This window comes from Nematostella vectensis, chromosome 15, assembly GCF_932526225.1.
Source record: "Nematostella vectensis chromosome 15, jaNemVect1.1, whole genome shotgun sequence".
In the NCBI taxonomy this organism is placed as follows: Eukaryota; Metazoa; Cnidaria; class Anthozoa; order Actiniaria; family Edwardsiidae; genus Nematostella; species Nematostella vectensis.
The window spans coordinates 4,870,772-4,889,743 of record NC_064048.1 but is presented as its reverse complement, the minus strand read 5'-3'; the positions used below and the strand labels follow the sequence as shown (position 1 = coordinate 4,889,743).

Genomic DNA, 18,972 nt, shown 5'->3' with positions numbered 1-18,972 from the left:
TTATTTAAAAGTCACTTTGTTTGAAGAAAATAAATGCCTTCGCCTGCTTGACTTTCCTGATGTGACAAATCTAATTCAGCGTGAAGTATTTTTCAGATCTATGTGACCTACCAAGAAACACTGGATCACTTGTAAGCCATGTTCTACTGCTCACCGAGTGCTGGTTGAGCGGGCTACCTGTGCCAAATGCAATACCCAAAATGCACCAGCAGATGCCAGTAGTGGAACGCCTGGCGCCTTTTGCACGATCTTCGTATATTTTACTTCCACTCGTATTTCCTGTTTTACTGTGGCCCCAAACATGGATACTGATGACGGCTTTCGTATCGTTCCCAATGTGGATTATACAAAGGTACCGCAGCGCGAATGATCAGGATTATGGCGTCGTCAGAAATGCGATTGAAACATTGAGATTTATAGGAAATCTTAAGCAATGCTGCATATCAACAGCTCGTATTATGCACCAGTCATTTGAAACCCCCACCCCTATGGTCCCGGGGAAGTGTGGGGTTAACATGGGGGTTTAGAGCACTTTTGAACGAGAATCTGTCCCAAGGGAGTGAGGGGAATTGACAGTTTTTACTCTAAGACTTGTCCCCACCCTGGGGGTTTGGGACAAGCGAATATCGTCACAAATGTCATTTCAGTTTCTGGCTTGAGACTCTGTCTCTTCTTTAGCAAGCAATTCCAGGTATCAGCATGTGGCAAGCTGCATGGCAAAATGTGCAAAAACGCATCTGGCATTAGATAACTAATTCCAGATAAAAATGATTTATGTTTTCATCTTTTTTAGTAACTGTTATTTTTATAGTTATTAGTACAAATGTAAATGCTGCAGTGTACTGGATTTGAAAGATAGTTAAGCTTATTTCAGATGACTTGTTATCAAGTAGTTGCCTTAAGTTTGCATCCCGAGGGGTAGGGCATTTGACTGCAGTTTTGTCCCGAGGGGATGGGGCCTTTTTCTGTTTTGTACAGGTTCAAACTCTAATCCCCACCCTTCCCCGGGACCATGGGGGTGGGGGTTTCTATTGACTAGTGCATTATTTTGATTCCAGGCCTCTCATAGCACGAGATGTTACGTACAGTTTTGGGTCACTATCTCAATACCGAAATTACAATCACTAAATAATAGCTAAATGTGCCTTTGTGTGTTAGATTTATTTTGCTCTCTTAGTAGTAGGAGACATGTTTTTCAGGTCAGCCCTTTGAACCACAAGCGAACCCTGGCATTTCTTAATCACTTCATCACCCATACAGTCAGATTCCTCAACAGATTCTCATGTGTTTGTGAAGAGGTTAGTACTATAAACATGGCAACAGCTAGATAATTTGTCTGGGTAAAGGCAAATGCAGATCTAGATTTTTTTTAAAGGGAGTTTTGACCAAGTGACAATTGAGGGAGTAAAATTACATTTGGCTTTTGTTCCTACAGACACCATTAGGTGTTTTTAGGTAAATGTGACTCCTCCGTTCTCAGGGCCTTTCATTAAAAAATGCAGCAAGAGAGATATATGGGGATGCACCCAAGATGAGAATCCTTTTTGGCATTATTTTGCACTTAAAACTTTCCCTTCTCAGTCCAAAAGAGGGGGTAAGAACTGCCTAAACTCTCTCCCTAGATCCGCTACTGGAAGCCTGTTTTTATAGCTGAATATCTTCTCCAAACAACCCCTATCCCAAATTCCCCAACCCAATCCTGGGCATTGTAATAAAGTGTGTGCTCTTTTACTTGCAGTATAAGAATCACTATGATAACAGTGGAGGTTTAGTCATAGGGATTCTCATACTGCAAGTAAAACAGCACACATGCAGGCACTTATTCGAATTATTAAGATCGTTGAAATCATTTGTGTTGGGGTACAGTGTTCATGCGATCACATACAGTCATGCTCTGTCCATGCCATGCCATGCTGTGTTTTATATATTGTCTATTATGTATCTTCTATCCAAGGCATCTTGTTACAGACATAATTATACAAAGTATAATTTTGTATAATTTTGTATATTGTCTATTATGTATCTTCTATCCAAGGCATCTTATTACAGACGTAATTATACAAAGTATAGTTTTGTATATTGTCTATTATGTATCTTCTATCCAAGGCATCTTGTTACAGACGTAATTATACAAAGTATAATTTTGTATATTGTCTATTATGTATCTTCTATCCAAGGCATCTTGTTACAGACGTAATTATACAAAGTCTAATTTTGTAAATTGTCTATTATGTATCTTCTATCCAAGGCATCTTGTTACAGACGTAATTATACAAAGTATAATTTTGTATATTGTCTATTATGTATCTTCTATCCAAGGCATCTTGTTACAGACGTAATTATACAAAGTATAATTTTGTATATTGTCTATTATGTATCTTCTATCCAAGGCATCTTGTTACAGAAGTAATTATACAAAGTCTAATTTTGTATATTGTCTATTATGTATCTTCTATCCAAGGCATCTTGTTACAGACGTAATTATACAAAGTATAATTTTGTATATTGTCTATTATGTATCTTCTATCCAAGGCATCTTGTTACAGACATAATTATACAAAGTATAATTTTGTATAGTTTTGTATATTGTCTATTATGTATCTTCTATCCAAGGCATCTTGTTACAGACGTAGTTATACAAAAGATAATTTTGTAATTGTCTATTATGTATCTCCTATCCAAGGCATCTTGTTACAGACGTAATTATACAAAGTATAATTTTGTATATTGTCTATTATGTATCTTCTATCCAAGGCATCTTGTTACAGAAGTAATTATACAAAGTCTAATTTTGTATATTGTCTATTATGTATCTTCTATCCAAGGCATCTTGTTACAGACGTAATTATACAAAGTATAATTTTGTATATTTTCTATTATGTATCTTCTATCCAAGGCATCTTGTTACAGACATAATTATACAAAGTATAATTTTGTATAGTTTTGTATATTGTCTATTATGTATCTTCTATCCAAGGCATCTTGTTACAGACGTAATTATACAAAGTATATTTACCCTAATTGAGCCACAGCAATTTACTGTAGCAATCAATAAGTGGGAAAGTGAAGTCTCACGGAAGTAAGAGTGCAACAAGAACATGCCTGTGCAATCTCTACCTGTAGCATTTTAGCTACTTCAAACACGCTTATTTTATTAAGCTTCAAAAACATGATTATTGTAACATAAAAAATACAGTAATATATCTGATTTTGTCTGGTCAAACTAGTTCTAATAGTTTTCTTGGTGTACTATGATATGTACTGTATGCATCGTGTTTTGTATGTTGTCTATTATCATCTAAGCAATCGATACTATTATTATAATATTAAAAACAGATAAAATATAATAGTGATGATAATAAAAATACATGTCTACATGTTTAAAATACATCATTAAACAACATCATTATAATTACTATGTTTATTTTACAGAAATTGTCAATGCTCTCAGGAAGAATTCAGAAAATAGAAATTATGATGAGCATTCTTGAAGCAAAGGCAAGTAGGAATTTTTTAAACAGCTTGGACAGTAAATGTTACTATATGTACTGTAATTTAATAATGATAAAAAATTCCTGTCACTGAACTTTAGCAAAACAGTAATTCAAAAATTTTGGTAACTCAAGCTGGAGGTAACTCAAGGTCTCGCTCAAGCAATCATTTACAAAATAGCTACAACCAAGGATAGCATTTTATTATGAAATCCGTCCTAAGGCTTTAATTCACCCCTTAACTGCTTTCTTATTTGTCCACGTGTGTATATCAGCTTGCATCAATTCCTGGCTTAGAGGATGTTACAGCACCAACAACAACCACGGCCATACCATCAGCAACTTCCGCCAATCAGCAACCTGCGCAACAACCACAAGCCGAACAGGTACAGTAATACTGTGACCAAGCACCCACCTTTTGCAACTCTGGCTATAAAACCCCTGTTAAAATCAAGACATGGAGTGGTAGACCAATATCTAGACTAACGTGAACGTCCCCTATCTAAAGAATGCCTCCTATTCAAGCTTACAAGTTTGTATTGAATGCCCCTCTCTAACAAATGAACAAGCCCAAGACTATATATCCCATTGTAATTAAGGATATTCGATACAGTTTTCCAAACCTCCAGCCATCTTGTTAATCACAACTTGTATCTTATGCTACAGGGATCGGATCATCAAACTAGTTGGCCATGGCATGCAGCTAGGGATGAACTTAATGAAAATGTAACATGTGTATACATTACTGTTTTTATGGCAACGGAAGGGTGAACATGTTAAATTCATTATTTGCGAAGTGCTGTTTGCTACAGGGAAATTTTTAACAAATAAGCTATAGGATATTGTACATCAGACCTTGGAAGACTTAACTTTTTTGCTTTTGTAGCCACCATGTAAAATTTCGCAGATTAATTTTTTCCTTGTTTCCGTATAATAAATTTAAGATATCAAGAAATACTCAGATTAACTTGAGCTCCATTAAAGGGTTGTAAGTAAACGATTAGAATTTTTTAAAATGGCATTTCAAACGCCGACGTTGCGCTGGCTCTACACTAGCCGCGTAAGGAACGTCTCTGCATGGTTAGCACGGGAAGAATGCAAAAACTACAACAATATGAAACGAACAATACCAAAAGCGAAGCAACAAAACAAGCGCAAAGACGGCACTTGAAATACCATTTTCATAAAAACTAATCGCTTACTTACAACCTTTCAATGAAGCTCAAATTTAACCTGAATTTTTCTAAATATATTTATTTTATTCTACGAAAACGACAAAAAAATCAATCGGCGAAAATTTATTTGGCGGCCAATAAAGAAAAAAGGTTCATTTCCTTTATTTTGAAAGTATCATAGTCCCCGGAATGGCCCCTAAAACTAACGATCATTTTTGTAAGCTATTAGAAATAATAGGTAGCTATTAAATAACAATGGTAAATAAAATTATTGCCCATGTATGGATTTTCAAAGTAGGTAAATAACAGAGTGACTAAAAATAAAAATATTGCCAATATCTCAGAATTCCTCTTGTAGATTTAAAAAAAAACTTTCTCTAAGTGTCGACCAATGTGTGATGTACAATATCCTATAGCTTATTTGTTTAAAATTTCCCTGTAGCGAACAGCACTTCACAAATAGTGAATTTAACAGGTTCACTGTTCCGTTGCCATAGAAACAGCAATGTAAACACATGTTACATTTTTATAAAGTTCATCCCTAGCTTGACATGGCCAAGCTGTAGCAGAAGATACAAGTTGTGATTGACAGGATGGTTGGGAATTCGGGAAAAACCGTATCAAATCTCCTTAAACTACATAACAAGCGTCTCTGTGGGGTTTCAGTGGAAAAAGATACCAAGCAAAGATTATGTACACCCTTTTCCATCGCTCAGTCTCTATTTGAGTTGAAACCTGCAGAAATGCTTGTTACGTGGGCTATATTTTACATGATTATCTTCACTGAAATAAGGACCCCAGTGCTTAAGTTTGTTATATTGTTATGGTTTATATATGAACATGCTTTTGAACATCCCCCCCCCCCCTTCCCTGAGACCATCCAAATTTAATAAATGCCCCTGGTGTTTATTAGATCATTTATGGTATTTGCTTTGTAACCAGTTGTTGGTAAAATATTGTGTGGGTTACTGATGTTCGAGACATTCTGTAAACATTCAAAATTATTTTGGATTAATAATTAATAAACAAACAGTCTAAATATAATTATACCTTTTTATTTTTATACCTTTTTCGGTGCAGCCAGCTGCTACGCCCCCACCTGCCACGCCTGCTGCACCTACTTCTGCCCCATCTGAACCAGAACCAGGTACAGAACAAACCAAAAAGGGGAACACATTACCACCAACTACACACAGGCACAATTGATGTCCATGTAGAATGATGTAGATGCCCAATAAGAAATTGTTTAAGTTCTTAAAACATTTCACTTATACCAATCTAGCCAAAACAAAACATAGATAAACTTTCAAATTCTGAAAAGGGAATTTAATTTGTTTTAAATTTAAATTTTTTTACAGAGCTTTGAAAATTTTCCTGACCCCGCAAAAAGATTGAAATGAGTGAATAATTCTGAGTTTTGGCTGGAAAACATAAAACAAGGTATTTTCCTTTCTGTTAAAATCCAGAGATGGCAATACCACAAAATATTGGCGAAGTGTTTTTTATTGCAATACTACCCACAATGAAGTGAGGAATAATTTAAAGCAGATAATTATATGCAAAAAAAAGAAAATATCATTTTGTTGTAAGTTGCCAAAACAGCACACGCTCGTGAGAATATCACCATTTTTGTTGCGAATGCCACACTCTTGAAAGAACAATCCAAAAACAATTTATAGACTGCAAAATATTTGCTTAATTTTGCAGATTTGTTTCCTGAAGTTAAATAATTATTTGACTACCAGGTTGAGATATTAAGATAACTGTAAAACTTGTAACCACACGATGATCTTTAGCAATAACTAAGAAGACAAGAAGATGGGAAGCAGTTTAGCGTGGGGATATACATTCTCATATAATTTGATTGACATCTCGATCTATGTCACAAATGACTGGACCCAGGCCTTTCAGTTCACAGCCTTTTTTTCGATTGATCAAAATACCTCAATATTATAGATTTGAGTTATTCGCATGAGCACACATTTTATAGATACTATATAAACCACATAAAATTTGGAAAATGAAAATATAAAGAATTGACCAAATCTATGAACTCTGAAAGGTTATATGGACTTTAAGAACATTACAAAAGCGTGTAGCAAAATAACATAAAATCTTCAAATTCAATTTTAATCAAGTCCAATGATGAACAGACACAATGAAGAGACACAATAGAAATAATAAAAAAATGCAGCCCATGGGGGGGGTTAAATGAAAGCCCCCCCCCCCCCCCCGTGGATCCGTTACTGTATAGGTTATCCAGAGGATAACTCATTGTTTTATCCTTATGCATATCTGATGCTCTATCCACTGAGCTACTATATGCATAAAGGACTTACAGAATGGCCAGATAGGCTTCTAAATGGAATCAGCTTATCTTTTGATTCAATTACATTTAAAGAAACTACTAAACAAGAGACATGTTTGATTATGTCATATGAACTATGCTACTATGGCAACAATAAGATAATTATTAGAAATTTGCCAAATGGCTTGTGAGATTCGTGGTTTTGATTGTAACCAGGTGGATTCAGTTCTGCTGTAATACATTTTTTGTCACACTGGTCGGCTAGTGACCTTGAAGCCAATCAGATAGCATGTTTGCCACATCCTTATAAACCTGTTCCACAATACTGGTTAGGTGGCCACGGTACCATGTTTTCACAGCAAAATCATTCTGAAAGTCGATTATTAATTTGTGTATTTTTTTGGTTGTGTTTGTAGAGCGAGAAGCTGCTCCAAGTAAGTTTTAAACATGTCAGGGGCGGACACAGGGGGGTGGACTGGGGGGATATCTTCCCCCCTTTTTGAGTAGAAAAAATGAAAAGTTACTTTGTTTGAAGAAAATAAATATTGCTATGTATTCATGGTAACAGGTTAACCACAAGTGTAAACAACTAACCATGTGTAAACCTGTGTAAACACTGTGAAAAAATTGCACAGTTTTATGAAAATACTGTTTCCGTTGCTGAAACGAAACTTTGCCCTCTGAAATCACTTGACTTTTTGGCTGTGGCCATAACGACAAAAAGCGATGAGAAGATGGAACATTACAATGAAAATAAGCCCTTTTTTGACAAAGAAACTTTCTGGCTAAACCAGTTGCTTTTTGTTGTTTTATATTTTGCTGCCAAAAGCCTTAGCGCGTGTGAGTTTGCAACCCTAAATGTCACATGATTTGTTAGTGCTAAGTCACTCATGTTGATGTTCAACAATGTATACTCTGATATCATGTAAGTAGCCTGAATGTTTTGATGTTGTGTTGCAGCTATGACAGTCTCTCAGGATCCAAGATACGCGAAGTATTTTCAAATGGTCAAAGTGGTAGGTGTATGACCAATACAGCCTTTCATTTTCAAAATAACTTCCTCTAAAGCCAATTTTACTATATCATATGTACGCAATATTTTGCAATTATAGAATAAGCCTTTTCTGTTTCCAAACAATATTTATCTTTTACATGGTAGAAATGTGCCATTTCCTAATCTCCCACAACGAGGAACTTTGTGAGTTACATCATAAAACACAAAACTGTTGGTTTACACTGATTTATTTTGTGGCAATGACTGTACACGTGCTGTGATTGGCTCAGTATGGTGGCCAATCGTCATAGTGATTTCAAATGAAAAACTGAATGAAACTCAAGATTCCGTTAAAAAATATATGAATAAATAAATGAAAAATAATAATTATGATTATCTACTGAGGCTTTGTAAGTCTTAGTTTGATATTTCCCGGTATGACCTCGCTCTCGGTTAGTACAGTATAGGTTAATATTGATTAACAATGCGGGAAATACAGTGATTGAGTCAGATATTGCCTTCCAGTTGCCACTGGCAACAACAAAACTATTGTGTCATCATCTCGTAGGGGGTGCCTCCTGGAGCGCTGAGGGGAAAAATGGTGGCTGAAGGTCTTGACCCTAACTTGTTAGAGTAAGTACCAGACATGGAGTCGGGAAACAAAGACAACGAAAACTGAACTTTTTAAAACGATGAACTTTAACAACACATTGTTAAAGTTTTATGCAGTACGCCTCTGAAAATAGAGCTGTTTCCCCAAAGCTTCGAGCATCAGAGTCGAAGCAGGCCACGTAGAATTGGGGGCGGGGAAGGGGGGGAGGGGGGGGAGGGCGGTGCACAATACAGAAACATTAAAAAAAATGAATATATATTTTTTTGGTGGGGGGCGGGAGCACAGCAACGCCCCTATTGGTCATTTCTAGCCTCGTCCCTTTGCTTCTCGGCGGGCCTATCACGCTCTACATGGCTATGACATATCAAACATATTCCCCAAGGATAGTGTCCTTCGTTTGCATTGCCTTATATGGTCATTGATGCCCATATTTAGAAGAGCTAAAGTTTTCCCGCTCCCTGATCTCCAGAAAATATGGTGAAAAATGCTGATTCCTGTCAATTTGAGACTCGTGGCAAGAATTTGTCTAAAAAAACCTGACAATTTTTATCTCACTAATCTTGAAAAGCCCTTAGACCCAGGCCTCCCAGAGATTGACCGAGCGGGTTTGAAGGTCACCCAAATATTGATATGGTCACTGGCCCTTTCTGCTCTAGCCCCCTAAGTCAACATGAAGTCAGCATGTAGCGTCCGCCATATTGGAAAGTGTGAGTCTGCGCGCAAAGCATCATGGAGCTGACAGCAAGGGAGTAGCCCAATCTTGAAATATTGGGAGGAGGGGGGGGGCACATGCCCCCAGTGCCCCACCCCCTGCTACGACCCTGAGCATTAGCCCTTTGTGTTGATCTTTTTCGCTACTGTGTTATTAAAGCACGAAACCGCGCTATAAAAGGAGCGTGCCCAGGGCAGCGACACCTTCAATTGCCGCTCAGCCGTCGAGCTGTCAAGACGTATCGGATTTTCTTATCGCAATCGAATATTTGGCTCCATATAAACTAGCAAAGGTAGAAAGAAACAGTAAGTTGAGAAAGATGAGGAAGTTGTTTGGGCGTTAAAGGACGCATTCATAGTTTTATTATGAAATTGTGTCTATCGCTCTGCCTAACGGTTAGTCCGCCATGTTGGTTCTAATTTCAAACTTTTTGATGTGTAAAAAGAGGGCGTCCCTATCCTTTTTATAGCGCGGTTTCGCGTTTAAAGTGGATTTTATTGTGATAGTGCAGCTTATTTATGTAAATTAATTCATTTACAGTAATCCCGATGCGCTGTTACCCGGAGGAGGTCCCCCACCCCCACAGGCGGACTCGGACGATGAGCTGTCATCTGCCTCGTCATTTAGCGATGATGAGTGAGACATGTCCATATATGGTAAAATAGGACCACGAGGGGTAATGGATAACCATATTTAGAAGTATTTGTCAAGTAGACTTGGGAATAAAATGTGTACAGGACGACAAAAGAAATATATCTATGTGACGTGCACATATTAGTTAAAGACCCTGGGTCCGAATTGCGTGACGCATGGTTTCGTAGGCTATGAAACCCTATGCAAATCTTCTCGATTCTATTGCTGAAATATCAAATAATGCAAGGCAAGTTGTATTTTTTCACAAAGCTAAAACAACGTCACGCTGAAAGAAGTCTCTATCTAAAACAGGTTTGAGACTTTTTATCACGAAAATGGCGGGAAAATTATGGGTTTTGTCGAAGTGTGTAGTTTTTCTTTAGAATGATTGTCTTCAATACTTGTAAAATACGATTTAAATTCTCTGCTTCGTCATACATGATGGATATAAAGTTATACTGAGAATTACGATGCGATTGCGATTACAGTGTAAATTGAAAACATTCATATCCCCCCTGTATCACCGCTTAATGTAACAAAAATCGCCGCTTAATGTAACACTAACACTTAATGTAATAAAACATTTTTTAAACGATTTTTTACGATGTTTCTATCCCGAGATATGAGTATTTTCGTTTTAATGACGTCATCGATGACGTCACACCTCACATGACTGTTTATGCACCCCCCTTGACACCTACATGACATTCTCCAACTTTGGTTTTCCGACAATGTTTTAATCATGAGATTTGATGAAAATTTCTTACATTAAACGTTAGTGTTACATTAACCCATTGACTCCTGGCTTTTTTGGAGCTGAATTTACAAAAAACAGACTGAAAACAGATACCTCCCCCCCTATTCTGAGTTTTATACAGCCCGTCAAAGTCAAACACAGCTGCACCTAGTCAGCGGTATCCAAGCTTTCCAACAGTGCTTTGCGGTCCCCACTTTTAATCCCTCGTCGATGTGCTGAAGCCAGCACAAGTTGATGGTTGCTTGTATTTTTCATCAAAAAATACAGCTATGAGCATATTAGGAGAGTGTCTCAGGACATCATGAAGTCTTTTGGGGCATAATTGAGTGCTTTGCTTATGGATATTTGCAAGCAAAGGTGGATTCATGATGATTTTTTCTTGTTTGGCTTTGCCCAGATGAGAAAATAATTTTCTAATGAATCACCACAGCTCTCCTAAATGGTGTCTTTTCTGAAACCAAATTGATTGCAAAATTGTTTACACTGCTATTCTGGGTCTGTATGACCTGGAATTGATTCGTTTGGCTTCGGGGTGAAAAGACTTATAAAAAACCATCTGACTTTGGGGAGAGGAGTGTTGACTGGCCCTCCCCTCGTGAATTTTCCCCTGTATCTCCCAGAATGCTTTGCAATACGTAAACATATTTTCGTGGTTGTACAATCCTTCAAGGAATGGGCATTGTGTTTTGAGGCCAAGGAAATGTACCTGGAGGATCAGAATAAAGGTATCTATTTGTGTCTTGAGCTGTGTTTGCTGATCTCTCTCCCTTGTGTGGTATTTTGAGCGTTTTATTGAGAGGGGTGATTCTGCTTTTCTCTCCTTGTTCGATTTGAGATTTGTCAAAGAACCTGTGCTATTATTTGGCTTAAGAGTAGATGCCAACACCTTGGTTGGATGCATATCTGCAAGACCATTTATCCCTTAGACTGATGCCTGAGTATCTTCATCTTGTTGTGTTTATTTTGAATTTATGAATTTTTTGGGTTGTGGGTACTTCCCAAAGCCGGTACAGGCCGGTTCAGGGGTCAATGTGTTCACCAACACACCCTAAAAATCGTGCTTGCCTCACTGCCTGAGAACAATGCATTTTTCGCAAGCTTAGGTGCATACAACAGTGTAGGCAAATTCTGCTTGATATACAAACAAGCCTCCTTTAAGTTATGGCTGATATTCTAACAGATAATTCTTATGTTAAAACCATTAGGGAAACCACAGGGAGCCCAAATTCTATAAAAATATTTGCCTTTATAAATTCAAAGCAGCAGTGTCAACAAACTTTTGGTACTTTTCCTGTATATTCACCGTCAAAGTAATCTTATCACAAAACCTTGCCTGAATCTGATGTTTTCTTGGGCATTTTTTTCTAAAAAAGCTATGCATATCATCCCTATCAATGAGTCCAGTCATGTCCAAGTAAAAAAAATTCTATTTTCTAGGTTAAAGATATTCACTTGCTAGAAATGGCATATATGTGATCCAATCCACTGGTGTATGTCACAGCACAAGTCTAAAAAGGTCTAGTTATTTTGATTAAAATCTAGGGGTGGTTGATTAACCCATTGACTCCTGGCTTTTTTGGAGCTGAATTTACAAAAAACAGACTGAAAACAGATACCTCCCCCCCTATTCTGAGTTTTATACAGCCCGTCAAAGTCAAACACAGCTGCACCTAGTCAGCGGTATCCAAGCTTTCCAACAGTGCTTTGCGGTCCCCACTTTTAATCCCTCGTCGATGTGCTGAAGCCAGCACAAGTTGATGGTTGCTTGTATTTTTCATCAAAAAATACAGCTATGAGCATATTAGGAGAGTGTCTCAGGACATCATGAAGTCTTTTGGGGCATAATTGAGTGCTTTGCTTATGGATATTTGCAAGCAAAGGTGGATTCATGATGATTTTTTCTTGTTTGGCTTTGCCCAGATGAGAAAATAATTTTCTAATGAATCACCACAGCTCTCCTAAATGGTGTCTTTTCTGAAACCAAATTGATTGCAAAATTGTTTACACTGCTATTCTGGGTCTGTATGACCTGGAATTGATTCGTTTGGCTTCGGGGTGAAAAGACTTATAAAAAACCATCTGACTTTGGGGAGAGGAGTGTTGACTGGCCCTCCCCTCGTGAATTTTCCCCTGTATCTCCCAGAATGCTTTGCAATACGTAAACATATTTTCGTGGTTGTACAATCCTTCAAGGAATGGGCATTGTGTTTTGAGGCCAAGGAAATGTACCTGGAGGATCAGAATAAAGGTATCTATTTGTGTCTTGAGCTGTGTTTGCTGATCTCTCTCCCTTGTGTGGTATTTTGAGCGTTTTATTGAGAGGGGTGATTCTGCTTTTCTCTCCTTGTTCGATTTGAGATTTGTCAAAGAACCTGTGCTATTATTTGGCTTAAGAGTAGATGCCAACACCTTGGTTGGATGCATATCTGCAAGACCATTTATCCCTTAGACTGATGCCTGAGTATCTTCATCTTGTTGTGTTTATTTTGAATTTATGAATTTTTTGGGTTGTGGGTACTTCCCAAAGCCGGTACAGGCCGGTTCAGGGGTCAATGTGTTCACCAACACACCCTAAAAATCGTGCTTGCCTCACTGCCTGAGAACAATGCATTTTTCGCAAGCTTAGGTGCATACAACAGTGTAGGCAAATTCTGCTTGATATACAAACAAGCCTCCTTTAAGTTATGGCTGATATTCTAACAGATAATTCTTATGTTAAAACCATTAGGGAAACCACAGGGAGCCCAAATTCTATAAAAATATTTGCCTTTATAAATTCAAAGCAGCAGTGTCAACAAACTTTTGGTACTTTTCCTGTATATTCACCGTCAAAGTAATCTTATCACAAAACCTTGCCTGAATCTGATGTTTTCTTGGGCATTTTTTTCTAAAAAAGCTATGCATATCATCCCTATCAATGAGTCCAGTCATGTCCAAGTAAAAAAAATTCTATTTTCTAGGTTAAAGATATTCACTTGCTAGAAATGGCATATATGTGATCCAATCCACTGGTGTATGTCACAGCACAAGTCTAAAAAGGTCTAGTTATTTTGATTAAAATCTAGGGGTGGTTGATTAACCCATTGACTCCTGGCTTTTTTGGAGCTGAATTTACAAAAAACAGACTGAAAACAGATACCTCCCCCCCTATTCTGAGTTTTATACAGCCCGTCAAAGTCAAACACAGCTGCACCTAGTCAGCGGTATCCAAGCTTTCCAACAGTGCTTTGCGGTCCCCACTTTTAATCCCTCGTCGATGTGCTGAAGCCAGCACAAGTTGATGGTTGCTTGTATTTTTCATCAAAAAATACAGCTATGAGCATATTAGGAGAGTGTCTCAGGACATCATGAAGTCTTTTGGGGCATAATTGAGTGCTTTGCTTATGGATATTTGCAAGCAAAGGTGGATTCATGATGATTTTTTCTTGTTTGGCTTTGCCCAGATGAGAAAATAATTTTCTAATGAATCACCACAGCTCTCCTAAATGGTGTCTTTTCTGAAACCAAATTGATTGCAAAATTGTTTACACTGCTATTCTGGGTCTGTATGACCTGGAATTGATTCGTTTGGCTTCGGGGTGAAAAGACTTATAAAAAACCATCTGACTTTGGGGAGAGGAGTGTTGACTGGCCCTCCCCTCGTGAATTTTCCCCTGTATCTCCCAGAATGCTTTGCAATACGTAAACATATTTTCGTGGTTGTACAATCCTTCAAGGAATGGGCATTGTGTTTTGAGGCCAAGGAAATGTACCTGGAGGATCAGAATAAAGGTATCTATTTGTGTCTTGAGCTGTGTTTGCTGATCTCTCTCCCTTGTGTGGTATTTTGAGCGTTTTATTGAGAGGGGTGATTCTGCTTTTCTCTCCTTGTTCGATTTGAGATTTGTCAAAGAACCTGTGCTATTATTTGGCTTAAGAGTAGATGCCAACACCTTGGTTGGATGCATATCTGCAAGACCATTTATCCCTTAGACTGATGCCTGAGTATCTTCATCTTGTTGTGTTTATTTTGAATTTATGAATTTTTTGGGTTGTGGGTACTTCCCAAAGCCGGTACAGGCCGGTTCAGGGGTCAATGTGTTCACCAACACACCCTAAAAATCGTGCTTGCCTCACTGCCTGAGAACAATGCATTTTTCGCAAGCTTAGGTGCATACAACAGTGTAGGCAAATTCTGCTTGATATACAAACAAGCCTCCTTTAAGTTATGGCTGATATTCTAACAGATAATTCTTATGTTAAAACCATTAGGGAAACCACAGGGAGCCCAAATTCTATAAAAATATTTGCCTTTATAAATTCAAAGCAGCAGTGTCAACAAACTTTTGGTACTTTTCCTGTATATTCACCGTCAAAGTAATCTTATCACAAAACCTTGCCTGAATCTGATGTTTTCTTGGGCATTTTTTTCTAAAAAAGCTATGCATATCATCCCTATCAATGAGTCCAGTCATGTCCAAGTAAAAAAAATTCTATTTTCTAGGTTAAAGATATTCACTTGCTAGAAATGGCATATATGTGATCCAATCCACTGGTGTATGTCACAGCACAAGTCTAAAAAGGTCTAGTTATTTTGATTAAAATCTAGGGGTGGTTGATTAACCCATTGACTCCTGGCTTTTTTGGAGCTGAATTTACAAAAAACAGACTGAAAACAGATACCTCCCCCCCTATTCTGAGTTTTATACAGCCCGTCAAAGTCAAACACAGCTGCACCTAGTCAGCGGTATCCAAGCTTTCCAACAGTGCTTTGCGGTCCCCACTTTTAATCCCTCGTCGATGTGCTGAAGCCAGCACAAGTTGATGGTTGCTTGTATTTTTCATCAAAAAATACAGCTATGAGCATATTAGGAGAGTGTCTCAGGACATCATGAAGTCTTTTGGGGCATAATTGAGTGCTTTGCTTATGGATATTTGCAAGCAAAGGTGGATTCATGATGATTTTTTCTTGTTTGGCTTTGCCCAGATGAGAAAATAATTTTCTAATGAATCACCACAGCTCTCCTAAATGGTGTCTTTTCTGAAACCAAATTGATTGCAAAATTGTTTACACTGCTATTCTGGGTCTGTATGACCTGGAATTGATTCGTTTGGCTTCGGGGTGAAAAGACTTATAAAAAACCATCTGACTTTGGGGAGAGGAGTGTTGACTGGCCCTCCCCTCGTGAATTTTCCCCTGTATCTCCCAGAATGCTTTGCAATACGTAAACATATTTTCGTGGTTGTACAATCCTTCAAGGAATGGGCATTGTGTTTTGAGGCCAAGGAAATGTACCTGGAGGATCAGAATAAAGGTATCTATTTGTGTCTTGAGCTGTGTTTGCTGATCTCTCTCCCTTGTGTGGTATTTTGAGCGTTTTATTGAGAGGGGTGATTCTGCTTTTCTCTCCTTGTTCGATTTGAGATTTGTCAAAGAACCTGTGCTATTATTTGGCTTAAGAGTAGATGCCAACACCTTGGTTGGATGCATATCTGCAAGACCATTTATCCCTTAGACTGATGCCTGAGTATCTTCATCTTGTTGTGTTTATTTTGAATTTATGAATTTTTTGGGTTGTGGGTACTTCCCAAAGCCGGTACAGGCCGGTTCAGGGGTCAATGTGTTAAGCGGCGATTTTTGTTACATTAAGCGGCAGTTGTTACATTAAGCGGTGATACACCCCTGCTGATCAATTGGAATTGTTCATATGTTTGTAGAATATTGAAAACCGCAGTAAAATACCACTTGATGACGTCAATGACGTATTATTAAGGGGTAAACAAAATATATTTCGTGGATGTCGTATATTACGAGCGGACCACTAAGTCGATTCCTTGGAAATATCGAAAAGTATGTTAGAAATTGGCACTCGATTTAGTTTTCGATATTTCCGGGGAATCGATTTGGTCAGCTTGTCATATAAGGCATCAAGTGGGACTTACCTCATACACGCTTAATGGAATGGTTCGAAATAACATTTTTTGTATTTTTGTACCAAATCCCCTAAACTGCATTTTCATTGCACGTGCATCGCAACTAGCCGATTTATAATATCTAGTGTTTATTTCAGAAATTACAAACTTTAAGCATCGGTGATTATATTGGTATCAGATCAGATCGATCGCACTCCTTGAAGGGCATACTAAACTGGTTTAAATTTGAACGAATTTTGAAAACAATTACCCGCGAGAGGCGGGAATTAGAAATCCTGCCTAGATTGCGTTTGACGATTTATTTATTTTGGGGTCACTTAATGTCATGGCGAAACTCCCTATATGTTCTAACACTTCGCCCGTTTCACATGAGAAGCCCATTAGAAGCACAAGTAAAATGTAATTTGAATCTTCAGAGGGCTTCCATCTCAAGTTCTGTGATTTGCTGCGACATTAAACAAGACGATTACAACAACTACTTGTCGTGCTGGTGTCCAGTAGCGGATCTAAGGGGAGGGTTTAACCCCCCCCCCCCACACACACACACACACACACACACCTTCAGCGAAAAGCTAGATTCGCCCCTGCGGTGTCCTGCTGTAGGAAGCTGTTATAAGTATTATCGGAAAACACTATATCGGTATCGCTTTAGTTTCAAAATGTCATTAAATTAGGCCTGCTGTAGGAACTAGTTATAAGTATTATCGGAAAACGCTATATCGGTATCGCTTTAATTTTCTAAATGTCATTAAATTGCTTATATTAGTCCTTTTTAGAGCTTTTTTCCGTGCCGCAAGCGAATCTAGTAAAATAAATAAAACCTATGACACTGCATTTGACATTTTTTCTCATATTTTAAATTAAGATGTGTTTGAAATTCTACTAGAAACAATCACTCAGGTTTATTTGCACTTTTTAATATGTTTGTAAACCCTTCCTAACCTCATTCTATAAGATATTATAAGAAAAAAATAATTGGTAAATTTCCTTTTACTTTTTCACTCTTTCGATTTATTTCAGAGGTTATGGATTAGTCCTTTTCTTCACTAATCTCGCATTCTAGACTATTACCAATTTGTTACAAAAAGAGCAATATACCATACCGACAAAAACAAATATTGGTATATGAAGTAATTTGAAATTAAATCTTTCCCTGGTGGCTTGGCAGGATTATTCTTATTGAGATCCCGAATTAGAATCCTTTTTTTCCTATTATTATGGTAATTAGTTTTTTATTTGATACTAGAAGTCCAATTTCCCATTTTTCTTCAATGACATTCCTTATATTTGTTTTTTATGTAGAAAATGTTGTTCTTTAATCTTGATGTCTTTTCCATTCATTGAATTAAATAATTATATTTTTCATTTAACCTGAAGGTAATCAGAGTTTCCTTTCGGCTTTATTTATTTATTCATTATTATTATTATTATTATTTGGAGAAGGGGGCAACGCGTAATCAAATGTTGTTAGTGCATTTCTTATATTGCTGCAAAATAATGCATTAAATTCGCCGCAAAAACTCAACTGTAATTTGTTTTCAATTAAACTATCTTTGAAGAAATTGAATTCTGACCAAAAAGTGCCCAATTCCTATTATAATCGAATCTAAAAGTAATTTTAAATGTCAAGTGCCCTCTTACTTTTGTCAACACTTAATATTTCAGAAGTGTATATTTTCATATTTGTCAAACGCAGATTTTACTACCAGGATGTATCTTTCAAAAATTCTTTTTTTTTAACAAAACTAGAAATAATGAAGAAGAAATCTAATTTTTTTAATTGTGTTTTATTGTTAGTTTTTACCTTGATTCTGTTTGTTTACCGAAGCTCCAAATTGCCATATCGTATTTACTTTGGTTCAACTTGTCGGCAAGATAGAATGTTTAACCAACTCAAATAGCTGCTTCTGAGATTGCCAAATATCCTAGGCGCCTTGAACTGAACAAAGGCAAAGCCGGTATGCTGAACAAATAAGGACTTTATTGAAGACTTGGATAAAGTTATTGGATAGTGTTGCCAAAGGACATTTCCCATTGGACTTCATCAAAACAAGAACAACTGAGGTGAGTATCTTCACAGTAAAATTCGTAAGTTAGAACCCGCATTTCTAGATTTAGCCAAAACAGACTCTTAAGCGTATCCAGCAAGTTCTTATTTCAGTGGAAAAATCAAGTGAAAGCATCTTTCCACTCAATCCCTTTTAAAATATATTTAATTTGAAGTCTGCCAGCTTACTTGTTGCAAAAATAATCCTTAAGGAGCTCTGCAAAACTGAAAACAATAAGAACTAGTTGCTCACCTTCTTAAGTTGAATGCCTCGTGTTTTCGTAGGAAACCCTAAGAAATGTGATATTCATCTTAGTAGCGAACTAAAT

General features: G+C 37.3%; 1 protein-coding gene across 2 annotated transcripts; it reads left to right on the top strand.

The window, feature by feature from the left end:
- The first annotated feature begins 213 nt into the window (after positions 1–213).
- LOC5522225 (WASH complex subunit 3) lies at positions 214–10,429 on the top strand. 2 transcript variants are annotated; one of them, XM_032367602.2, is made up of 9 exons: positions 214–352; positions 1,200–1,298; positions 3,433–3,498; positions 3,767–3,877; positions 5,747–5,813; positions 7,391–7,408; positions 7,935–7,990; positions 8,537–8,601; positions 9,834–10,429. In XM_032367602.2, the coding sequence occupies exons 1-9, from the start codon at positions 302–304 to the stop codon at positions 9,931–9,933; spliced, it is 633 nt and encodes a 210-aa protein (XP_032223493.1). In that variant the 5' UTR covers positions 214–301; the 3' UTR covers positions 9,934–10,429. The 2 variants fall into 2 exon arrangements, with proteins under 2 accessions (XP_032223493.1, XP_032223494.1); XM_032367603.2 differs by lacking the exon at positions 7,391–7,408.
- Positions 10,430–18,972: the final 8,543 nt, after the last annotated feature.